This window comes from Eretmochelys imbricata, chromosome 3 (genome assembly GCF_965152235.1).
Source record: "Eretmochelys imbricata isolate rEreImb1 chromosome 3, rEreImb1.hap1, whole genome shotgun sequence".
Classification (NCBI taxonomy): Eukaryota; Metazoa; Chordata; order Testudines; family Cheloniidae; genus Eretmochelys; species Eretmochelys imbricata.
The window spans coordinates 57,530,688-57,557,342 of record NC_135574.1 but is presented as its reverse complement, the minus strand read 5'-3'; the positions used below and the strand labels follow the sequence as shown (position 1 = coordinate 57,557,342).

The following is a 26,655-nucleotide window of genomic DNA, read 5'->3' as shown; positions in this document are numbered from 1 at the left end:
TCTTGGTCTTCAGATCAACAGAGTAAATTAGTTTTCTGTTTTTTACCTATGGTAGCTATGAACAGTTATAGGTATATATTAAAACACTGCTAATCAAATTAACATGTATGCTAGTCACACCAAAATGCATCAAATACAGACTTACCTCTTAGGTTTAAGCAAAATTAAACATCAGCTGTAATATATTCCTTAGTGAGCAGTAAGAAGCCAAGGAAGCTTCAACCTTGTTTAAATATCTTGTGCTGTTTCTGGGTAGAATAATCTCTGAGCTTCCTCTGTAGCTTTAAAAAAAAACCCACTTGGCACTGTAAGGAATGATCAAATTGCTTCAGTCACAAGTTCTTTTTACAACTGATTACATTAGGGGGCCTTGGAGTGAAAAAGAACTGAACTACCTGTCAGCTAATATTTCATAAAATATTGCTGAAAGGTTGAAAATTTCAGTTGGCAGTGTAAGTTCTAGTGATGTGTAAATTGTGAAGAGCACAACATCTTCTTAGCAGGTGATTAGATTTTTTTTAAAGTTGTTCTCCACGAGACAAGGTAAGTCAGACAAACCTAGGTCAGGTCTACGCTCAAAATGCACCAGTGCAGCTGCGCCACTGTAGGCTTAAGTTAAGGTGCTCCTACACCGACAGTACAGCTTCTCCTGTTGGCATAGTTAATCCACCTCTGTGAGAGGCAGTAGCACTGTCTGCACTGGGCGGTTAGGTGGGTATAACTACATTGCTCAGGGGTGTGGATTTTTCACACCCCTGAGTGATGCTTCTGACCTGGGAAAACACGGTCAAAAGTAATTTAGGGTAAAATTTTCAGAAGTGCCTAAGTGACTTGAAAGTCTAAATCCCACTGACTCCTAAGCGCCTAGGGACTGAGCGACACAACATACTAGCGGTTTGATTCCCCTGCTCATGTACACATAGTTGCACTAGTTCTCATTGAGCTAGTGTGAATGTAAATAGGAGTGTAGCCATGGTAGCAGCAGCACGGCTGAGCCTGCCAAGTACAAACGTGCCTGAAACCAGTAGGTATGTGGCTCAGCCTTGCCTCTGGTGCTACTGCTACCTGTAGCTAGCACAGCTATAATGCTATTTATATTCATGATAGCTCAGAGAGGGCTAACACAAGTAGGTGCACACAAGCAGGGGAATTCCACCCTAGCTCCTAGTGTCGGTGTCGGTGTAGCCTAAGTCTCTAACATCACTTTTGAAAATTTTACCTTTAATCTTCCTTTTGAGAGATTTGACATTTTAGAATGTACTTGCAAGACTGTTTCTTTTAGCATCAAGAGTCACAGAAAAATATTTTGGGGCCAAAATATGAACTATCTGGATTATTAAAATGCTTCTGGATTTAAATATATAGAATTTTAATAAGTAATTAAGCCTACCACTCAGTTTTTGAGAAAGTAAAAAACAAACAGACATTATTTAAGTGGGTCTATAATTTAAGATGTTGTGCTTCACTTTTTTAGGGAAAGTAGGGGGAACACAAACTAAACTACAGTAACAAGCTACTCCCAGAACTTTGCCGTCGTCATTGATGATGTTGATTTAGAGCAGGGGTTCCCAAACTTAGTTTGCGGCTTGTCCAGGGTAAGCCCCTGGCAGGCCGCAAGATGCTTTGTTTACCTGAGTGCCAGCAGGTATGGCCGCTCGCAGCTCTCTGTGGCCGCGGTTCACTGTTCCTGGCCAATGGGAGCTGTGGAAAGTGGTGGCTCAGCCCACGCAGCTTCCTGCAGCTCCCATTGACCGGGAATGGCGAACTGCGGCCACTGGAAGCTATGAGCGGCCGTACCTGCGGACGCTCAGGTAAACTGAGTGTCTCGTGGCCCACCAGGGGCTTACCCTGAACAAGCCACAAACCAAGTTTGAGAACCCCTGGTTTAGAGTAAAGAAATAAATGAACAATATTAGATTGGTTTCTTCCATTAAAAAAAAAAGAAATTGGTTAGTATTTGTCTAGTGGAAAAAGACCAAATGGGCTGAAGAAAAGGTTATTTCAAAGTTTTAGAAGGTATTACAAGGAAAAGAAGTAAAAGAACAGCAAAAGCTTTAAACAGACTGCCTAGGGAGGTTGTGGAAGCTCCTTCCCTGGAGATTTTCAAAAGGAGGCTGGATAGCCATCTGTCTTGGATGGTTTAGACACAACAAATTCTGCATATTGGCAGGGGGTTAGACTAGATGACTTTGCGGTCCCTTCTAACCCTATGGTTCTATGATTTTATGAAAAAGGACAGGATATTGTCATTTTTGCTTACAGGAAGTTGTTTCAGTTATGCTCAAATGCTCATGCCTGTCTGCATAGATATCTTCTACAAGGAGAAAGAACACCTTAAAATTGTTTATGAGAAAAATATTCTGTACATTTCAATTAATAAATATTAGCAGGATTTCTGATCTTAAAGGCTGCAGTGGAGTTGAAGTTACAAGTGCAACCAACAGACTCAGATCTCATGTACAATGGAGGCATAGTGCATCTCAAGTCAGGCCTGTGTAGAGATTTCTAAAAAGTATTTTTTTTCTGCTGATGGACACCCTTTGCATAGGACATAATAGTTTCAGATGCACTGTAATACTCGGAGTCATTGTTAATAAAATACTTCAGGGGTAATCTTTTGCAGTTCCAGCTGCTAAAAATCAACAGATTTGGGTGTATCACTGCCTCATTTAAGAGTGAAAGAGTACTGTTGTAGTGATGTGCCTTGAAATTTTCTGTTGACTTAAAATTTTTAAGACAAAACCCAATTAAAGAAACCCCCAGAAAAAAAGCAGTCTTTAGAAGGAGAGTACAATACTTCTTCCAGGAAAGAAATGTTCACGCTTCCAGCCAAACAAAATATGCACACTCCTAGCGTGTTTATTGAAACCAATAAAAAACAAGGTCTGTTCATGCCTGGGGTATTTCTTTAAGCCTGTCTGTAGCAGCTCAAGACAAAAGGGCACATCCCCATGTTGAGTGTATAACAAATTTCCTCCTAACATGGACTCTCTTTAGGCTGGTCAACCAAAGGGGAAATTAACAAAGGTTTTGAAGAAAACAACAAACCCACAGAGGAATTGGATTTCATACCCTATGTTCCCTGAGAGACCATTAGCCCAGGTTGGCGCCCTCCAGTTCTCTCTCCCTATTCTGAGGGAAGGAAGTTCCTTATATACCTACCTCCATTCTCTGGAATCTTTGCCAGAATCCTGACTACACTCATGGCCGCACTGGGGATTTCAACTCCCAGTTTGCCCTGCTCTTCTGGATTAGTAAGAGAAAGGCTGGTTAGAAGCACACAGGCTCGGCTGGATCCTTCAACACTGAGTGGAAAGGAAGTTGCAACCCATTCTGTTCTTAGAACTCTAATTTCAGGCCCTAAATAGAGTTAGAAGTCTGGGTTTCTTGGCCAAACTACCAGGTTGTATCCTGAGACCACTTCCTCTGAACTTCTCTTTCCAATTTCACAAAACTCAGGGGATTGGATACTGGCTCTATTATCTGTAGTTTAGGAACCATGAACACTCTGCTTTGGAACTATCACTGAAGATTATACTGAAACTTCAGCTACTATAAAACATGACAGCATTCTTGCTTAGCGGCAATAGCCAAGTTAGCATGTTAGACTTGTGCTCTGAATGCTGTACTGGTTTGCTTTGGAATACAAATTGAAGTGTGGAAGTGTAATGTTCCATGTTCTGGCTACATTAGAAACTGCCTTTTATCTATTAACCTCCTGACATTAGAAATCAGCCAAGACAACTTACAGCCACAAAATGTAAACTTTGCAAAATGCCAGTGGAAGGACTTACACTCTGGAACTCCGTTTGTTGGCCAGCCCTCAACCAAGTCTGTTGAACTTCAGGCAGATGGTGCAAGGCCCATCTGCTTAAGAAGGCTTGTGTCTGGGTATTGGTTAGGATAGGAAATGAGTCATGGAGAAACTTCACGGAGATAGTGTTCGGTATTTCATTGTTAAGATCGCTGTTGTTGGCTGTGGGTAGTATTTTATACTTTTTTGTATTAATTATGATTTTAAATATATAAATATGCCTAGAGACGTGGGTAAAGAGCTCATGTTTTTATAAATACTGTAGTAGTATAAATAATATAATTGTTCCATTTTTACTTATATTATTCAAAGTGAACAACTATTCCCAAAGACCATGTTCAAAGACAACAAATTCTGCCAAAGTTCCCAAATGGATGCTTGAGAATAACTTGAGGATGTGCAATATTGCTGTTTTATTCCCATTCTCAAATATGCATTCAAGAAAACCCTTCAGACACAATCTCTTGCACTCCAACTGTGCTGGATATGCAAACCACCAATCAGAAATAGCTGCAGCAACAACATTGCTTTGATTAACATCATTGTCTTCCAGCATGGAAGGTGAAGACCTGAGGTTGCAGGAGCTCATGTAGCATCCTTTCCTTTTGCTAGTCAAATAAATGCAAGTTATTTTTGTAGCTCCACCTGGCTTATCATATTTCATTCAGCTCAGCCCTCCTGTTTGTGTTGCAAACCTTGCATAGTGAAGAAGCATCTCCTTTATCCAAGATAACATCAGAGAAAAGAGGGTAATAATATACACAGAAGAAACAGGTTCTGTACTTTCTCCGGGTAAATTATGCTATTTTTTCATTGCAAAACAAGATTTCTTTATTATGACTTTCGCTTGTCTGATAACATTTCTGTGTATAATACATCCATTAAACACTATGAAAGGTACACTAATGAAAATAAAAGAGAGGAAATTAGCCATATACTGTAAACAAATATTGACAGTTTCTGGATTACAGCCAACAAAGAAATAAATTAAAACAGACCAGTCAAGGCAGCAACTCTTTAAAGCCAGTCCAAATACGGGCATTCCTAGCTGGTATAAGATTTTCCTGTAATAAAATGAAATGGCGCTTATTTTGTATTGATTATTCTTCTTGAAGAAAGTCTAGCCCTCTAAAGTAAATACACTTCAAAGACTCCATATGAACTACTAAAGTAGGGCTTCTGTACTTTTGAAATGTAATGTAAAGGTATATTATTAAAAAAATATAATGACCATTCTCTTACTGATTCAATACAATACCCACCTACTTGTACATATGCTCTATTACTGAGAATACAGTAGAAAACTAACTGAGTTACTCCAATAGCTTAAAACTGTTTAACAGCAAATTCTCATGTTTTTGTGTTATGCAAAAGCAGAACTTGAGATTCAGGACTGATCTTAAGCTTTTTTGCAGTTTTAAGGTAGAAGGCACTAGCAAACCTTTCACTAAAACAACATAGTTTTGTAAATATACAGAGAACTGTAAATTTCATATCAATATCAGAATTGAAGAAAAGGAAAAGGGGAAGCAACCTATCAAACAACCCAGCATGAAAGGAGATTTACAAATGAACACCATGTGAGCCAAATAGAGCTACTGGAATCAATCACAGTGCAAAGCAAATGTTGTGAATTCTGGATTTGCTTGCATGTGGCATAAAGGGAGATGGGCACAGTGGCCTGGTCTAATGGAAAAGGGTGCAAAATGAACATATAATTAATAAACAAACCTTGTCTCCAGGGTTCCAGTCCTAATCCTTGTTGGGCAGGATTGCCTTTTGTAGTAATTCTTAGCTCAATCAGCTATGTTCTCTTGGCATGGAGTCACCCAAATTGAGTAGCATTACATCTTTCAAGGGAATTCATTAAGTGTACATGACAGAGATCAGAAAATACAATGGTAGAACAGACTTGCCCTTTTATATAAGGATTATATCATGATGCTCGAATCTTTTACCAGAGCTAACAGTTTGAAGGTCAGGTTCTATGTAACAGATGTGCTAATCTCTTATTATCTGTATATTATACCTATTATTCCAAATAGCATTTAATTTTTCATGGAAATGGGAGAAAAAGCTTTACTCATTACTCAGGATTACTATTATCATTAATTAGAGTGCTTCTTTTTGGGTATGTTCAAACTGTCAGATTTATACAGAAGGGATATCAGTAATATAAAAGTATCCATATCCATCTGAACAAGTGGAAGTAATTTATATCACAAAGGTAAATTCCACACAAGTAGCAGGATATCAGACTGATATAAGTGAAAATAGATGACTGGCCAAATGTAAATGTCTATATAATAATATGAGATGCTTAAAAGCAAAAATATATGAGCTAAAATGCCTGGCGTTGGAATAGACTCTTAACATTATAGTTGTTCCTGAAACATAGTGGAATGGCCAAAAATATCAATGGGATATTCTAATTCCTTGCTATGAACTCTACAAGAAGAGCAAATTAGGACTTAGAAGTAGGGGAGTAGCACTGTATCTAAAAGATTCCATAGAATCTAATGAGATGGAAGATTTAAGTAGAGTGCACCAGTAAAATGTGTATAGATACAAATCGCAAGTCATACATATAAAAATGTATTGCTTACACTCCCAGCCCCTGATCAGGTAAAGCATAACAAATACTCAATATTTAGGGTCAAGGATCAGGCATGCAACAATGGCTAATAAAACAGTAATAGTCGGTGACATCAACTACTTGCATGTAAACTCGTGAAGTATCAAAGCACAACAAGGTTTAGGGAAACAATCTCTCAACACCTTAAATGGAGCGGCTATTGCTAGAATAAGAAAACAATTAGACTTAATCTTAAATACCACACAGGAGTTGGTTCAAGAAGTAACTTCACCTGAGCCATTAAATAATAATTATCACATGTAATTAAGTTCAACATTCCTGGGGGAGGCACTGCCCCAGTAAGTAACATGATGACATTAAACCTTAGAAAGGTGATTTTTTAAAAATGAGGAAGCTAGTCATATAAATTAACCTGCCCTGAGGCAAACTTTCTTCCTAGCTCCAGCCAGATGTTGGATTGGCCTGAAACATGAACGTTTATATTCCTTCTATACTTTTTTTATTGTAGATGTTCTCTCATTTATGTCAATAGGAGTTTTGCCATGGACTTCAGTGTAGGATAAGACTCAATACCACTCCAAGGAGCTTGAAGCCCCAAAAAATGTTTTCCTCAGTTTAACATATTTTTATGTTATTTAAACAAAGCTGATCTCGTGGAGTTTTCAATCTCCCACACATCCAAACGATCTCTTCATTATACACTTTAATACAAATATACAATTTTTAAAAACCTCTTAAAGGAAAAGATGTTGCTCAGGCCATAAGACTAAAATAAGGGAAGCAGTTCTTACAAGGAATTCACAGTCTCTTTTTTAAATAAAAGGTTTTAAATAAAAAGTGCCAATTCTGATCCCAGTACTGGAAGTGTTATTGTTAGAAGAACTAGGAATCTCTCTCTCTCTCTCTGAGGACCCAACTCTGTGTTTGCCTAGCTTGGGAATGGGAGAAAGACGTAATAAAGAGAGTTAACATTTTAAAAGTATCAAAAACTTTTCACTATTTTTCCTATCTTTTTGAGAGGAACTTGAGGCATCATAGCTCAGTGCCTGCAGCAGAACTGAATGTGTGTGTGTGCATGTGTACCATAGAGCAAATCCTACAGCCCGACTGTGACTGCATTCTTCCACCTAGATCCTCTCCGTCTGTAAAGGGAGGAGATTTTTACTGAATTTCTTATATAATCATTCTCCGTTTCATGTCACCCAGAGCCAAATCCTGCTCACAATGACTTCAGTGGGACCACTCATTGAGAAGACAAATAGGATTTGGCCCCATGGCCATGCCATTCTTTAACAGACTGTATTTAAATAAAAATACTGACGTTTTCACTGTAATGCAGACATATTTTAACAGAGGGAGATGGAGATTATATTTAGCAGTATACATCAGTGACAGCACTTATACAATATTTCATATGACTTCCTATTTCTATGTGGTATACTGTGATGGGGTCTGCACCCCACACCTGCCCTGAAAGGGTTAATGAGGGCCTGAGAGGCCAACTAAGTTAGCTGGGGTCACCTGGGAAATGGAGGGCCAGGATTAATGAACAATGAAGCCCACCTGGGGAAGGACTGGAACAGCACTATAAAGCCAAGAGGCTGAAAGCGGAGGTGTGTATGAGGGACAGGGCGGGGGACGTTTGTAAGAGAAAGAAGGCAGTTCCCTTTGTGCTTTGAGCTTCCTGGCTTTATAGTGCTCTCCGAGTCCTTCCCCAGCTGGGCTTCACTGTTAATTAACCCTGGCCCTTCTTCTCACAGGTGACCCCAGGTAACTTAATTGGCCTCTCAGGCCCTCCTTGACCCTATCAAGGCAGTGAGGGGTGCAGTCGCATCACAGATACCCAAAAGATAAAATGTGTTTTGAATTAAACAGACTCATGTGTGCTGAATGTTTAAACTATTTAACAAACCAGACGAGTTGTTAATCCACTGAGTGCTTTGTCATATATTGCATTCTATTAATTCCTGCCTCACAACAATAAACTACACAGTCATCAGCAATGAGCCTGAAATGTTCATATGCCTTTCCAGAGTGCTTGCCTAAGCAAAGACAGACAGCAAGTGACCCCCATGCTGCTTTCCTGTTCATTACAGCAGAAAGGGTAATTTTGCATGTTCTGCTCAGGTAGCTTTCAGGAGCCGCTCAGGGCAACTGCAACCTAATATTTTGATGGAAATATTGGCAATCTGAACAAAAAGACCTTGTTAAAAGTGAGACCGTCGTTGTATAAGCAGATGAGCTCAAAAAATACAACAATTGCAACCACTTTTTGTTCTAAAGCACAAAACATCAACTGCAAAAATGACCGATAGAATGTGAGTATACACTTAAGGTGAGACTTTCACTGCTGCCAGGGTACTGGATGCCCAATTCCAATTAATTCTGAATGAAAACTGAGTGTTCAAACAAATACTTTTGGTGGCATTGAAACACCACCTTTAGGTTTTGCATAATGCATGTATCTGAGCATTTTTCTTAACCAGTACAACAAATGTCCAGATTGAAAGATTTTAAGGCTCTTTCTATGTGGAACCTTGATTCAGATTGTAATTAACAAACTGTGTCAATATCTCAAAATACTACATGTAATGAAGTGCAAGGAGCACTATTTGCTCATGAATTGCTCATAATTAAACTAACTCTTTACGATGCAGAGCATAATCTACTTCAGCACATTATAAATTTAAGTCCTTCTTAATAAACAAAACACTTCAGTTTAAATCTCTGAATGGCTGCTAAATATAAGCCCACACACAATTTTCACTAAACAAATATCAGAAAACAAAATAATGGTATTAAAAAACCCAACCCAAGATCAAAGGCACAGACTACACTAGACATCACCAGACCAGAGATGTGTTTTAGTGATGTAAGTTGTAGGTATTAAACACCTACATTCCCTTTGGCCACAAGTCCAAATTCCAGTAGGGGTTGACTCTGTCCTTGAACTCAAGTTGAGTTCTGTGCAGGTTTATTATGTGGATATTTCACGTGAGAACATACATCACAGTTCTACTGGATGGACATTTGAGAACCCATGGCACTTTTTGCTTAGAGAGTGCTCTCCTTAGCTAAGGATACTCTCTCCTGCATTGATGAACAATATGTCGGGCGCCAGCTGGTGGTTGCCATCCCTTTCAGAGCTGGCAGCATTTCAGTGGTTCTGCATATATTATTTATGACATGCTTTGGGGTCCTTTAAAATAAATTAATCCCAAAGCACTTTCATGAGGCAATTACATTACAAGAGGAAGGATGTTCCGATGGTTAATACATGGCATTGGGAGTCAGGAGGTCTGGTGTCTATTCTTGATTCTGTTGTAGACTGTGTGACCTTTGCAAGTCATTTTATGCACTTCAATTTCTCCATCAGTAAAATGTGGATAATAATATTTATCCTTCCTTTGTAAAGTGCTTTGAGACCTATGGATAAAAATTCTTATATAAAAACAAAGTACAATTATTTATTATATTATTATTATTATAAAAGAGCTATGAGAGCCTCAAATGGCAGGTATTACAGAAGTAAAAATGTTATTTTAGAAAATATCAAATAAATTTAACTACCAAGCAAAATTCAAAAGTACCTATTTGTATATACTGTACATAGTTGCTGGCAGTTAAGGATGCAAAATGGTTATCCAAATTGCTGTGAGTGTGAGGTCAAGAAGGAAAATAATGGCTAGCAGAAAAACAGTCTAATGAGATCACCCATTTCTTCAATCTAACAGCAATAACAAGTGCCAAAACCTTGACGACACTTAAATCAATGGCATTCAGCCCCCAAACCTTCAAGACAAAATCTTCAAGCTACCCCTTTCTTGACATCTATTTTTATATCTTTATATTTTATAATTACAGACACCAACCAATCAAAAACTAAACATTCTTTGACAACCAGAAGCTCTCTTACTCTGCATATAATTATTCTGTGTAATAACAGGATGATAAGAAGTCTGTTGTCTGGCCATGGTAAAACTGGATGAAAACAAGCAGAAAGGAAAGATGGTCCTGTGATTAAGGCAACAGACTAAGACTCAGGAGATCAGTGTTTAAATCCCTGCTCTGTCATGGACTTCAAAGCCATTCTCGTAAATCTGTGTCTTACCTCTACACTTGTGAAACCTAATCATATTATTTCCTCACCCCACTAGGGTGTTGTGAGGACAGAAACTATGGTGATGGGTGCCACACAAGTACAGATACAAAGGCCTGGACTATCCTACAAAGTTAGGTTTACATAGCTGCCTTGCATAGACTTAGTTTTGCATGTGTCCACACTTAAAATTTGTCTCCCACTGATGCAAAGTCTCCTTTATGCCAACATAGTAACACCACCTCCCTGAACGGCACTGAGCTACGGTCAGTGTATTGAGGTTGATGTAGGGTAAATGTAGACACAGTGTTACTTATGTCAACACTAACAGTCCTGCAGCAGCTGTCCCACAATGCCTGACACTGCCGCTCTGGCCACAACTGTGAACTCCACTGCCCAGGAGATTGGAGGGCCTCCCCCGCCCTTTAAAGCCCCGCAAATTTTTGAAATGCCTTATCCTGATTGTCCAGCTTGGCGAGCACACCTAGCAGATCTCTGCCTACCTAGCAGCTCTCTCTTGTTGTGTGCAACTGCCCAGCTGACCATGCCAGCTACACATTCCAGCCATGCTCTGGCCTGGGTTAGACAGGAGATACTGGATTTCCTGGGCCTGTAAGGAGAAGAGGCTATGCAAACACAGCTATGGGGAATGCAGGAGAAGGGATCAGCAGCAGTGGTGCATGAAAGCAAAGAAACTGCTGCAGGCATATCAAATATCAATCTGGTGCTGAGCTGCAGACCTGCAGATTTTACAAAAAGCTGCATGTCATACTTGGTGAAGTCCACACCTCCATTGGTACCTCCAAGGAATCCAAGTCACAGGCCCATGGCATGAACAGGAAGTCTGAGGAGGAAATGGAGAAGGAGGAGGAAGAGGCAGAGGATGGGGGACATGCAACTAGGGGCTCCAGCTATGCCACAAGCTAGGACCTGTTTGAAAGTCTACTGCAGTCCAGTCAGTCCCAGCAGTCGAGCACAGGTGAGCCAGATTCAGGGAAAGGAATCTCAGGTGTGTACATTTATTTCCCATTACAGTAATGCCCCCTGCCCTCCCAGCAGGACACAGTTATTGAGTTTTCATCAATTTACTCACACTTGTAGAAGTAATGGTACAGCAAATAAAGGTAGAGTTATCTGCTTTTCGTTACCCTGTAGAGTTAGGCAGGCACGGGGCCATGCGGAGCTATTTGTTTATGTACTCAAAGATGTCCCTTAAATCTTCCTGAGAGATCTTGATGACACTTTCATGGAGGTTCTCTGCACTCCCCTCCCAAAAGTTTCTAGGGATGGCAGCCCTATTTCTTCCTCCCCCGCAGGACACTCTCCCATGCCGGTCAGTGATAACTTCTGCAGGCACCATTGCAGTGAACAGGCTAGCAGCATACAGCCCCAGGTGGCATCAGGATGCCAGCAGCAGCTGTGTGCTCTGTGCCTTTGTTACCCCCAGGTGTGAGATATCAGCTAAAATCACCACTGCTGGTGGAAAATGGTGCCAGTATTCAGTGCCATTGCCCTATGCTCAGTTTCATGCAACCAAGCAAGTCCCTCCTCATTTTCCTCACCACTGGTGGACCATACTCACCACAGCTGGAGCTGTGAGTGGTGCCGTGCACAAACACCCTGAAGCAGAAGTGCCAATAAGCATGTCTTGTTTAAAACTTTAGGGGAGCAAGTGAAGGGAGTTCTGAATCTTAACTTTCGCCTTCTGTTGTGACCATAATGACAATGGTATCCCTGTGTATTTTATCTGCAGATGCTGCCATTACAGCCTTGAGGGGTTGCCTCTCTGCATCTGCAGAACACTTGAGCTAGATAAGGAGAAGAAAGAAGGGGCCTAGGAATGACATGTTCAGAGAGATCCTGCAAACCAATGCTGCAGGAATGCAGCAAGTGTCTGGAGAAGGAAAGAACAGACAGGAGAAAGGCCCAGGAATCAGAGAGGGAGATGCACCAGGATATAATGGTGCTTCTCTGGCAGCAAACACAGATGCTGCAGGCTCTTGTGGACCTGCAAGTTTAACAATTCTGGGCCCACCTTCCTTTGCTGTCCATGGAGAACTCCAGTGCAACCCCTTCCGACGCCCTCTCTCAACATGCCATGTGGCACCAGAAGCCACATCCCTACCCCTACCATTTCACAATTTAATGCCATCCACAGCTTCATGATCACTGACCTGTGAGAACCACAGTTGATGTATGTGTCGCTAAAATGGACAGGAATGTTCTTTCCCCTTCTTTAAGCTTTGTTCCATAAATTTTTTGAGATTTTAACGTATTTGCTTTTAATTCGCACAGAATTTTTTAAAAAGTGTTTTAGTTACTCAATAAAATTCTTCTGTTTGGAAAACAATTAATATTTATTAGTTTCCAGCATATCATAGAATCAATCATAGAATATCAGGGTTGGAAGAGACCTCAGGAGGTCATCTAGTCCAACCCCCTGCTTAAAGCAGGACCAATCCACAACTAAATCATCCCAGCCAGGGCTTTGTCAAGCCTGACTTTAAAAACCACAAAGGAAGGAGATTCCACCATCTCCCTAGGTAACGCATTCCAGTGCTTCACCACCCTCCTAGTGAAAAAGTTTTTTTAAAATCCAACCTAAACCTCCCCCATTGCAACTTGAGACCATTACTCCTTGTTCTGTCATCTGCTACCACTGAGAACAGTCTAGATCTATCCTCTTTGGAACCCCCTTTCAGTAGTTGAAAGCAGCTATCAAATCCCCCCTCATTCTTCTCTTCTTCAGACTAAACAATCCCAGTTCCCTCAACCTCTCCTCATAAGTCACGTGTTACAGTCCCCTAATCATTTACGATACAGAATGCCTGGTGGTAGTGAGGTATTCTTTTTTTGTACACTGTGACACAACCCATAGGATCAAAGACAACTACACTGTATATATTTATAGATGTCCACCACATACCATACAATTCCTAACCAGTATCCACACTGTAGGGCCAGGTAAAGCACAGTATACCACAATGCATTACTGTGGCTCGCAGTTAAAGTGTGTTTTCAAAGCCTCCCTGAGCCATATAGCTCTTGTTGAGCTCTTTGGATAGCTCTTGCTCAAAGTCAGCAGACAGCCACTCCACCTCTGCCCTCCACTCCAGCGGCAAGTTTTCCCCCTTTGCTTCTCAGATATTATTCAGGACACAACAGGCAGCTATAACCACTGGGATATTGTTTCTCACTGAACTTCAATCTTGTGAGTAAACAGCACCAGCACTCCTACAATCTACCAAAAGCACATTCAGCTGGCATTCTGCACCTGCCAAGCTGGAAGTTCCTTGGTGCTGTTGTGGTGGCAAGTGTCTGCCTCCATGAGCCAGGGCAGCAAGGAGTAGGCTGGGTTCCCCAGGATCACTATTGGCATTTCAACATTCCCAATGGTAATCCGCTGGTCAGGATAGAAAGTCCCTGATTGTAGCTTTCTGAACAGACCTGTGTTCTTAAAGATGTGAGAGTCATGCACCTGGCATTGGCCACCGTTGGAAGACAGGATACTGGGCTAGATGGACCTTTGGTCTGACCCAGTATGGCCGTTCCTATGTTCTTATTTTCCCTAACCAGCCAACACAGATGTTGGTGAAGCGTCCCTGGTGATCCACCAACACTTGCATAACCATAGAAAAATGTGTTGATGTACTCTGTGGCAAGGTGGCATGGTACTAAAATAGGGATGTGTGTTGTCTATTGCTCCACCACAGTTCAGGAATTCCACTGCTACAAATCCATCCATTATGTCCTGCACACTGCTGAGAGTCACAGTGCTGCGTAGCAGGAGACAATTAATGTCCCTGCAGACTTGCATGACAATGGCCCCCAGTTCCAAAATTATTTCCCACTGCAGCAATCTAGCACTGCAAGTTCCACAGAGCGATTGCCACTCACTTTTCCACTGTCAGAGAAGCTCTCATTCTGACTCCCCTGCACTGGAAGGTGGGGGTGACCTTGGCAAACAGGAATGTGGCCTTGCACATCTGAAAGTTCAGTGGCTGCTGCGCGTCATCCCAACCCTGCATTATGATGTGATTCCACCAGTCAGTGTTAATTTCTTGGGCCCAAAAGCGGCACTCCACTATTTGCATCTGCTCTGTGAATGCCAGCAGCATTCTTGAATTGGTTCTCGCTGTGTCCACATCAATCTGACCTCTAGGAAACTACCACGTTCCCCGTGTCCATTTCTGTGGCTCTGCAAATACTGGAGGATCATGTGTTCTGTGCTTGCAATGCTCATGACAATAGTGCAGAGCTATGCAGGCTCCATGTTTCTGTCAGAAATGGAAGACATTGACAAGTCCTGCACAGATTTGTGGAATTTTCAAAATAGCAGCAAAAAGTATGGGATAAACATTGCATTATGGGTAGAGAATGTTGCATGATGCAAACCTGACCTTGCAGTCCCAGTCACCCTTGCATGACTTGTTTCTGCCCCACCATGCATTGCCAAACCTTCCCAAATGCCAGTGTGCTGGACATGGGCAAGTTGCACACCAGGATACCTACCGATGGTGCACCACACTGCGCATCAAAACAAGAACTCCTGGTGAGTAAGCATAGAACTGACGCAAGGAGTCAAGTAAGCAGGCCTGCAAGCAATATACTAACTGCGGCGGGTTTATGCCAATATAACTTGCATCTGCAAAAGTTTGCAGTGTAGACATGCCGAAAGAAAGAGACAAGTGAGGTGAGCCATAAGGAAGATCAGCAGGTTTCAAATTGTTACTCTAAAATGGCATTATTTCCACTTCTTGTTGTGACCAGTCATTGACTTTGGCAGGAGATTCAAGTTTTCCTTCTTCACCCCTTGGGCCAACTGAAGTGCATTTTGTCTGAGTGGTTTTTCCTCTCTTTTTAAAAAAAAGAATATTGCAAATTACACACCAAAATGGACGTTAATGTAATATTATGGATGCACTGTTTCAAATAAAAAAAGTCAAGGAAGTTAAGGTTAAGGTTCCTACAGTGCCACTAAGCAGGCCATCTTTATTTTGTATAGCATACAACACCAAGCACGTTGCCAGCATTAAATGGATAATACCACCATATGTTTTCTAACTCTCTCAGATAATCACTAGAAAATTAGACTGAGATTGAGACATTTCCATCTTCTAGAATGTGACAACACTGTTGGCTAATTTTGCTCTGTAGAGAATAGTCCATTATTCTGGTTAACATGATCTGAAGAAGAGCTCTAGGTAAGCTAGTCTCTCTCACCAACAGATGTTGGTCCAATAAAAGACATTACCTCACCCACCTTGTGTCTCTAATGATCCGACAAAGGAAGCTGTCAGTAAATAAGGGTATTCTTATATTGCCTAAAATTAGCATCAGAAACCAAAAAACATAGGAACATCTTATTATAATGATCCAAGCTTGATTAATGAAACAATATATACAAAGCTCTTTAAAGATGGGTTAAAATTTCACCAGGATTAATAAGGCTAAATATTAGTTCAATTTGCATGCTCATTCAATCCTTAGCCTGACTGGTAAGATTTCTACCAAGCAAGTAGTGTCAGTTGTGATGTGGATATCTGTTCATTAGAGAGTGAAATGAAATTAAATCACCAATTAATTTAATAATATGACATAATACTTTACTTCTAAAAGTATTATCAGAAATTTAGAAAGGTCACAACAAACAAAAAAGTACCTGTTTAAATAGAGGCAGCTCCACTACAATGAAAAGGAGTAATGAAGACGTGCTGAGAGTCTGGTCACTACCCGCCAGAAACACTCTAAGGCTCGAATGTGTAATCTGAACTCTGCTACTGTTCAGGAAAAAGGGAAACAAACCCTGCTGCAGCTTCACAGCTTGTTTATTATGTGACAAGCTGCAGTTTCAAGGAAGCATCAATTTTGCTTAGCCCAGCATTGTGAAAGTTCACACAGTAAAAAGCACTTAGTACAGTGAACACCAAAAACATATCTAAAATACAACCAGGCTGTGCCTGTCGCCTGGGCAGCAGTTTGAGGGAGGGAGAAAAAGCAACAATTGTCCTCTTAGTTGTTTCAACTGAGTCACTTAATCTAGCCTGAGTTACTAGCTGTAAAATGGGGATAATACTTTCCTTCCTCACAGGGGTGTTGTGAAGAGAAAATCCATTAAATGATTGTGAGGCATTCAAACACTACGGTGATGAGGGATACATAAGTAGCTATATCTAGTGAGGATAGAAGAATCTGGCTCTAACATATGCTTATAGCCTACCTCCCAACATGTAAAGTGGCTAAGTGGGACTGGTTCTGCCCCCAGGGGGCGAGGGCATTGCACAGCAAGCTCACTGCACAGCAGTGGCTTCTGTGGCTCCTGTACTGCAGGGCAGGCTGGGCTTGGCTCTTCATTCCAGCTAATGAAACCTGGCCCCAGCACACAGGGTTGCAGCTCTGCTCACGTTTGGCTCAGCCCCCACAACAGGTTATGGGGGCAGCTGGGCCAAATTTGAGTGTTGCAACCTGGCACACAGAGTTGCAATGCCACTCACTCAAGTTTGGTCCAGCCATCACGCTGTCAGGGGGGCTGAGCCAAACCTGAGCAGAGTTGTGACCCCCTGGCACCAGGGCTGTTGCAACACCCTAAGCAAGGAGCCAAGCCCAGCCAGCCTCATGGGACAAGCACTACTTCAACTGGGACAGGGAGTTTTGTGGGTCAAAGTGGAACAGTCCCTTGAAACCTGGAACTGTTGGGGAGGTCTGTCAGAGGCAGATGGGGACTGGGATTTATTTATAAAAAAGATAAGCCCCTCAAGATGGTTTCTCTAATGTATTCCTTCTTTTATCTATAAAAACTGATCTTGTAAAAAAAGTGGTATTAGTATGTAACCAGAATAGGTCAATCCTATTGCATATTTACCTTGTCCGTTTATTTTCAGTACTAGGGCTTCAACATCATTGTTAATGTCACAGTGACTTTTCAGGTAGACTAACGAGAGATGAATGGGTTGCCAATGAAATCTCTCCCCACAACCCTGGCCCCAAGAGAGAGACAGGGCTGGCAAGGAGGAGATAAGACATCTGAGGAGCATTCTTAGGAAGAGTAATGATTGAAGTTTATCTACTTTCATATACAAATCCTAGATCACATCTTAATATAACTCATTATTTCAGTTTGCCTGCAGACTCAGAGAGAGAGAGAGAACAGTTTGTGGCATCAAATCTACATTCATCTAAAGAGCTATAAAGAGACCTCTGGTCAGTCAGTGGGGAGGTGAAAGCAAAACAAATCAAAACAGTGGCACCAGGGGTCCTCCCCTGGAAAAACTGAACAGGTACAATGAAAAAGATTTTCAGATATTATAAACAGGTCAGTAAAAATGATAGTCTATTTTGCATTTATCTGGAATTTTGTGCCAACTTGTGGCAAATTATGTCCTGTTCTAATACTAGTATACACACACCAAAACCACAGGGCCCCAAATGCATTTAATGTTCTCCAAAGACAAAAATCCCATATAAAAATGTTCAACATATTAATGTTAAGACACGACTTAAAACCAAAGCAGTGTATCCTCATCTCTGTAAACAGCTGTGCTCACCTCATATCCTTAGCCATTTCCCCCTTATCCTGCACAATTCACAAAAACAAGCAAACTAAGCCATAGTGACAGTTGCCTCCCCGAGCTCTAGCCCTTGCTTCCTCTCGGTGCTCCTTGTCAGACCATGTTCTGAGGCTGTGAGCCACCAAGGAGGGAACCGTAGAGGAGACAGCAGCACAGCACTGCACACCAGGCTGGAGGCTAGAGAAGCAGGTTTTACCTCATCCGTACTGACAACCTGAAGCTGTGTCTCACAATGCCTTCTGCCAGTGACTGACCTGTCTTTTTTCTTCTTTTTTGGGGAAAACCAAAAATTTGAATCCAGCAAAATTAGCAGGAGAGTCCTAAATTCTTGGATTTCTGGTATATGTGGATTTCTCATGTACCATTGTCACATTCACAGCTTCTATTGTCTCTGTGCCTCAGAAAAATCTTCATTCCTGAAGTTTGGTTTCTGACATATCAATACTTACACATATATTAAACAGTATAATCTGGTAATTTTTCTATGAATAAAATAAACTGCATATTTTATAAACTCATAGAAAAGTATCTATCGATGAGAATTAGATAGTATCAAAACATCCATCAAACAAGATAACCAGGCAGCAGAACATAACAAATATATATCTTTTAAAATTATAGCAAGAGAGGAGGCTGTGCCTAGGAGTGCGTAAGGTTTAAATCCGGCCCCGGGTTTAAATGCAAAACAAACACTGCACTGGCACAGAATGGGTCTTATGCAGGTGCAACTTAGATTGGTAACTTACTGGAGTAAGAGTAGCAGCCGTGTTAGTCTGTCTTCGCAAAAAGAAAAGGAGGACTTGTGGCGCCTTAGAGACTAACCAATTTATTTGAGCCGATGAAGTGAGCTGTAGCTCACGAAAGCTTATGCTCAAATAAATAACTTTGATATTATCTCAATACATCTTTTTATATTTACATGGTGTAGAATATGGGACCAAAGTATGAAAGGAGCTCACTGGTCAGATAATAAACCAAATTACAGTCCTGGTTAAATAAAACTGAATGAAAATACAGCAAACATTACTAATAAGATCACTTTTTACTATATTTCATAAATGAATGAGAACTATTTTCCAGTGATTTAATTTTCACTGTTTGATAACAAAATAGAAACAGAACAGAAACAAAGTCCTTCCTTCCTTAAACAAATACATTTGAAATATTTTTAATTATAGTGCTGTTTTACATGCACTCAAACTCACAGACAAAATGATGACTATACTGTTTCACAGTAGTTTAATTTTCCTGACATTAAACTTGCATGAATTTTAAAACATAAATCAATTATAATTTGGTAATAACGAAAAATACAATGACTGGGATTCACTTTCTGCAGGAATCTGTGTAAAAAAAACTGCAGGGGGGGAAAAAGTGTTAATAAATACCACAGCAAATCAGTACTTTACTGTGATTCAACCAAGTGCAAAGCATCATCAAACTTAAAATTTATAGTTCAGGAAAAAGGAAAAGAACCATATGTAACACTAATTCAACAGAGCAGGCTGGACTTTGTTTGAAAATACTAACCCTTATTAGGAAATCTTTTGGAAGATGAGTAACTCAGACTGAATTATGTTTCTATTAAGGGTAGTGAATTCCTCAGCTAGATGGCAACAGCAAATAAAAAAGAACATGCTTACATTCACTCACTCGTTTCAAAGAATTAAGAATCATCACTAGAACAAAGTGTTCATCTCACAGAAATAAGCTGGTGTTGTGTTGAATTTGTGTTACCTTCCCTTCTTTTCTTTTTCTTTCAATATCGTTCTTCATCTGATGGTGGTGGGTTTTTTTTCCTCCTGCAGATGCATTTATGTGAGTTAAAGCAACATCTGAATGAAGGTTTTGTTCCTCTCAACAAAATATTCTTCACTATTTAGTCGTCAGGTTTAGAGACCCATTATGGACAGCTCTCCAAAGGCATCATCAGCATCCACTGCTGGTATTCTAGAAACATTTTTTTTTTCAGTTTAGTTGAAAAGGAAAACCCACACTGATGTCACGTCCTTTCCCCATTCTCTATACTTTCTTTTGCGGAATACTGTAAATATCTTCAGAGATTTGCTTCAGTTATCTGAAATAGACTGAAAGGGCTAAGTCTGTGAAAATTAACAATAACCAGAGGAAGCAGGCTCCTGATATATTAAGGTGAGCTAAATGCTGGCTGAGAGCGGAAATGTTGAAGAAAGAGATACTACTCCTCTGGTTACCATGAATTATTCTACAAGTACACAGGATAATAAAGGTATATAGGGACGTTTTATGGCACAAATTTGCATCCTCAGACTAACAAAATGGAGTTACACTAGGGTAGAGGAGTATATACGCTAGTATTAAACAGGCTTTCCTGCAGTGATGAGCAGGCAACGCAAACAAGTACTTTGGAATTGCTCTTCTGTGCCATACGGGAAAATTAACTACAAATGAACTTTATAGACATGCTGGTCCAGGAGGGTTGTTTTATAGTTTGCAACTTCCAAGTAACTTTGTTTCTTGGAAGCCTTCCCAAATCTACTTTACTATCAAAACAGTCAAGATCTAACAATAACAAATCTGGCCAAATAAAAGATGACAGTGAAAGAGAACAAAAATATTAGAAATCTCATAAAAACACAGACTTGATGCCGTATCTTGTCAAACAGTAGAACAAAAGAAAATTAACTATCTCACTGCCTGGGCCACCAAATATTTCTGATACTGCTTGACAATTTGACATTTTTAATTAAAAGAAAACAATTTAAAAAACCCCTAATGATAACAAAATAACAAAATAACTAATGGACCCTAAAATAGAGGAAAGTTGTGGGTTTTATGTGTTCCTCTGCTAAGCAGGGTGAGCTTGTTCAGTACTTGGTTGGGAATTGGTCAAGGAAAAGCCATGATGCTGTGGTAATCGGTGTTTCTGATTAAGAAGGTAGCACTCTTCCTTTTGAGTCATTACTGAATTGACATCCTAGTAGAGAGGTAGGGAGTTTGGTGTGGGGGGAGTAGTGGAAAGGTTATGGGGTCACTTTGCTGTCAGAGTTTCTCGAGTCACTTGTGATCACTGAAGATGCAACAGCACTCTTAGCAAAGGAGGGAATATTAGTCCATTTTTTCTTGCAAAATTCCAGTTTGGATAATTACATCGGCCTGCCTAGATCTCTTCTGTAATTTAAATTGGTTAGGGAAATCTTTTTCACTTTCAGTTTTAAACTCTTATTTATGGACCAGGACCCTATTGTGCTAGGCACTGTACAATCACAGAACAAAAGACATTCCCTGCCACAAAGAGCTTACAACCTAATTACAAGATGAGAGAACACATGGATACAGACAGACTGACAAGGGAGTACAAAGCAACAGTGGGACAATATTTGTCGGTGTGATAGACAGTGGTATTGGCACAAGGCTATTTGTGTGTCTGACAGTTGAATGGAACTCTGGCACTGATGGAATGTCCGAAGAATTTTAGAGTTTTATTAGATAAAATTCTTAATTAAATAATATTTAATTATTTCCAAAATATTAAATGCCTAAAATTTGTCCCGAATAATATCCTATCTGGCAGTCTCTTGGTATGCCACAACACAGCTGCCAAGATGGTGAAACATTATCCATAGACCTTCTTTTCTGCCTGGAATGTTCTTTGTAGGTGTAATTTACACTCAGGCTGGCATGGTCACACATAAGGACTGTGAAAATGAAGTATTGGCATCATATTTTTCAGTGTCTGTTATGAAAGTATGTGGCTCTAGGTTTGGAGGACTGCTGTCCTCTGCTTATTTACCTTTCAAGTGTTCCAACCACTCTTATTTTTACCATTGAAGATTAATGCCCGCTTGCAGTCAGTGAGCGACTGGGTATGCTATTATCTTGTGCACCAATGGATGATTATAGCCCATGCACACGTATTTACTGAATAGGTTTGCCTTTTCTAAATTTTACCCAACTTCAGTCATTCAACAAAGTAACCAGAGAATGACATCTGTATCCATGGGTCTCAGCATTATTTTCAGAAAGCAGTCTTGCTTGCCGATCAGCCAGATAAGCAGGAATTTCACATCAGCTTCTGTGACCATATATAGAAAACAACCACTGACGTAGCTTGCTGAACTGGATAGTGCAATATTATTAGGAGTGGACTGTTGGATTGGCCTCTGAAATTGACATGTTGGAAAACAAAGTTGAATTCCAGAGTATGTATGGGAATTCTCTTTATCCCTTAATTAAGGGAAACACTTCAGGTGACTACTCATGCTATGTGGTGCGGAAGGTTCTACTCATGCTGTGTGTTGGGGAAGACTAAAAGCTTACGGGGTAGAACTAGATCATATGATTCTCTAAGGATATGTTCACAATGTAATTAGACACCCACGGCTGGCTGGTGCCAGCTAGCTTGCGGTTGCGGGGCTTAGGCTTGCGGGGCTGTTTAATTGCAGTGTACATAATTGGACTCAGGCTGCAGCCCGAGCTCTGGGACCCTCACATGTTGCAGAGTCCTAGAGCCCAGGCTCCACCTGAACCCGAATGTCTACACAATTAAACAGCCCCTTATGTCTAACAGTACTGTAGATGTACTCTAAGGGTACATCTACACTGCAACTGCGAGTGTGATTTGCAGCTTGTGTAGACATACCCATGCTAGTTGTACCCTATATAGCTTGCTAAAAACAGCAGCAAGGGTAAGACTGCCTGACTCCTCATTGAGTATGTACTAGCTTGTGTAGCCAGTGCTGAAGCCCGTGCTGTGACATCCACACTGCCATTTTTAGCTAGTTAGAGTACAGCTATAATACACCTACACAAGCTGCAAACCTGCAGCTCTAATGTAGACATTCCCTCAAGTTTACTCAAGTCTTTTTGCTCACATCTGATAGTGACTTTTGAGGAAAATAATTCTCAATTGCAGAACAGTCTTAGGTTTGACTGAGCACACATGTATGCCTCACCTATGTCTGTTTCATGCCAGTATCTTAAGGTTATCCTGTATATATTCAGGTCTACAGAGTCTTTCTGTAGCAGTGTCTTCATTTTTGTCCAGAAAACATGTATACAAAGATTTTCACAGCTTTTGGTCTTCAGAAAATTCAGGATTACAGCTCCAACCCGCAGTACATCCTCCACATCAGGAGGACGGAAGATTCCTTTTTAAATAAGATCTGATTTATTTCTAGAGTGCAACTTTGCAAGCAGGAATAAGGACAATGGATAACTTTGGTTTTTATGACAAAATAACTCATCATGATTCCCTGCGATGTAGTGCCATGATTCTTATATTTGGAGGTGCAGCTGCTCAGCACCTCAGACAAATCAGACTCCTAGGTGTCTCCACTTAGGCATTCTAATATAGAGGAATCCAGAAACTGGTCTTTTTTTAAAAAAAAATTGAATCTCATTGTTCTCCTCATGAACCTGTTTGGCAGGAGTGGAGGAGAATATGTGCTACGTTATATAAACCATTCAATTTAGTTTCTTCCATTTCTTGTTCTTGACCAGCAAGCATGCAGCTGTAACACATCGTCCCAATTCTTTAAATTCTTCCACAATAAACATTGCTTTGCCTCTCATGGATTATGGAATAGCACAAAGAATGGCATTTTCTGCATTACACAATTTTCACGACATATTCATGGGCGAAAATAGGAACAAAGAGCGTATAGGCCTAATATTGGCCCTTTACAGGGGGTGAAGATCACCCTATATGTTTAAATACACCTCTAAAAGATTTCTGAAATAGTTCTTTTGGTGAAATAAGTGCCATGGTTGGACTCATTAAAAGGTTTTATTGGATTTGGCACTTATGAGTAACATAGCCATTGCCAGTTCAAACCAGTAGAATCTTTATTCCATCACCATGACATCATGGTGTATTCTTTATAGGCCTGCTCCAACTCTCAATGAAGTCAATAGGAGTTATACTTACCTTAAAGGGGGTTGGATTAGGCATTAGGCACACACATGTCCATATAATCTATAAATTTTAAACAGGATGCTAGAAATTACTGCAGTATAAAGTGTTTGCATCAAGATCAGCACTTTGACACATTTCAAATATTGAAAATGAGGCTAATGAAATATAGATAAAGGGACTGATTTTAAAGAGCAGGATACAACTTTAACTATAGCTGGGAAGTGCTATTGGCTCTCCCCCAACCCATGCATTCATGGGTTTTATTAAGCCTAGTCTAGGGTAAATTATCTCACACTATATAAACAGTACCTGAGGGTTGGTCCTCTTCAGCCTAACTCCTAGGATTTAGCCTAACTCAAGATCCTTTCTTCCCTCCCTCTGTGATGGGGAATGAGGGTATCTCAGTCTGCAAAGACTTAAGGCCTCCCCTTCTCCCTACTAAAAGGTCCACCAGCTATATCCAATGTCTTTCAGTTATATTTCTCTCTGGGCACCAGCCCTTTCAGCCATTGTCCTCAGGGGACACTGTATACAAGTAATGATGAACCAACCCCTTCAACATTATTTCTTAACATTAAAAATTCCTATTCACACTCCTTTTAACCTAAAATTGGGCCTCCGTGATGCTGTGAGGAAGGCAAACACCCTGCCAATTTAGCCCAGAATAACTCTTCTTTGATACCAAACACAGGTGATCTAGTCCGACAGATGCACAGCACCATGGAAACACAGCTTGACAATACCTCAAGTTTAGGGAGACTGGGGCAGAGATAGTGGCAACATGGCTGTGTAATGATCATGAGGGCTTTAAAAGGTAGAGCTAGGGTTGGCAACCCTCCCAGATTGGCTGGGAGTCTACCGGAATCGGCATCAATCTCTCAGGGACTATTGTAAGCAATTCTGGAGATTTCAATAGGCTGCTAAAAGTCTGGTCGGTGGTGCAGAGGGGCTAAGGCAAGCTCCCTACCTGCCCTGGCTCCGTGCGGCTCCCGGAAGCCTCTGACATGTCCGGCTCCTAGGAACAGGGGCAGCCAGGGGTCTCCGCTGGCTGCCCCCGCCCTAAGCGCCAGCTCCGCAGCTCCCATTGGCTGGGATTAGAAACAAATTTATATGCAAGTCATGAGTAGTTTCTTAAGATTGCATATTCTCTGGTAAATAGCATAACCATTCTATTAAACTGACCTGAGTGGCACAGGAGAGGCTATTCAAATCTACTAATAAATCTTTACATATATTTATAATTATTTTTAATAAATGTGCATTTTTCAATTGGGTGATTACAGATCTACAGCATAAATGCATTTCTGACTTTTTTTTAGAAGGCTGCACAATATTAATGGTGATATAAATTTAGAACATTTTGTGAAAAAGTCTATCTATTGAAGCTGATTTTCAAATATTAGTAACAGATAAATATTTATATATTTATTTTAAAGGGTCTAGTTTACATTACTAAATCAGCAACCTATACATTTTAATTTTAAATAGAGAAGTGAATAATGAGTTATAAAAGTATAACACAGGGATCGGTAACCTTTGGCTTGCGGCCCATCAGACAAATCCACTGGCGGGCTGGGATGGTTTACCTGCAGCGTCCGCAGGTTCGGCCGATTGGAGCCCCCACTGGCCACGGTTCACCATTCCAGGCCAATTGGGGCTGCAGGAAGTGGCAGCCAGCACATCCCTCAGCCTGCACTGCTTCCTGCAGCCCCCATTGGCCGGGGACAGCGAACCGCAGCCAGTGGGAACTGCAGTTGGCCGAACCTGTGGACACTGCAGGTAAACAAACCATCCCGGCCCGCCAGCAGATTTCCCTGATGGGCCACGTGCCAAAGGTTGCTGATCCCTGGTGTAGCAGGTCCAAAAATAAATTAAGGATGCTTCATGGATTTCTTTGTTTGGCTTGAATTACCCTATTTTCTCTAGACACATAGTAATTTTTTTATATACTGTATGACCCTACATTTATTTAAACAATGTCACTCAAAATACATAAGTAAAGGATAGGTATATAGTCCTATAGGTAGTGATAAGCTCGATAAAGAGCTATATAGTTTTAATATATACATGCACTTAGGCATTAGAACAGCGTATCTTATACTTGAAGCTAGGGTTGATGGACTATCCAGGTAAGAAATAATTTAGGGACCAATACAGAACGGCTAACTCTCCTTGCAAATTCACTGAGATCTGCAGTGGTGCCACCCAGTTCACTCAAGCTCCTCAGGCTCTGTTTACTGAAATCCCTGCTTCCCCCATCCTCCGTGTGTGGCCTCAAATCCCTCTTCCTGGAGAGAAAATGTGACAACAATTCTGTGAGTTAGGAGTCAGAGTTTGAATACTTAGTCCCCTACTATGGGTTTTCCTTGGAAAGAGAGCATCAGGCCTTATACCTAGGTGCCTAAATTAATCCAATAAAATACAATTAATTCAACTCACTGGTTTCTGACATATATTTTACTGAAAGCACATAAAGTTATATTTCTGTACAGGCCTAAAAATTGTGTCCAAACAAGGGCCTTTGGGATTTTCACATTATTGCACTGTATACATTTAGACATTATTCTTCATTGTCCTTTCAGATTCAGGAAACCTGGAACTCCACTATTGAATTCTTTCAAAGGAATGTCAGCAATTCTGTCTACTAGGTCAATATTTGATTCCTGTCCTTTGGAATGAGGT

General features: G+C 40.6%; 1 protein-coding gene across 3 annotated transcripts in view; it reads right to left on the bottom strand.

Moving 5' to 3' along the window:
- Positions 1-26,655, bottom strand: part of RIMS1 (regulating synaptic membrane exocytosis 1) — a 492,040-nt gene that overhangs the window by 26,494 nt on the left and 438,891 nt on the right. The window contains exon 3 of one of the 3 annotated variants that reach the window (XM_077811611.1): positions 2,189-2,198. The exons of the other annotated variants lie outside the window; for them this stretch is intronic. Coding sequence (XP_077667737.1) covers positions 2,189-2,198 — 10 coding nt within the window. The remainder of the gene's footprint in view (positions 1-2,188; positions 2,199-26,655) is intronic. 3 annotated transcript variants of the gene reach the window in all.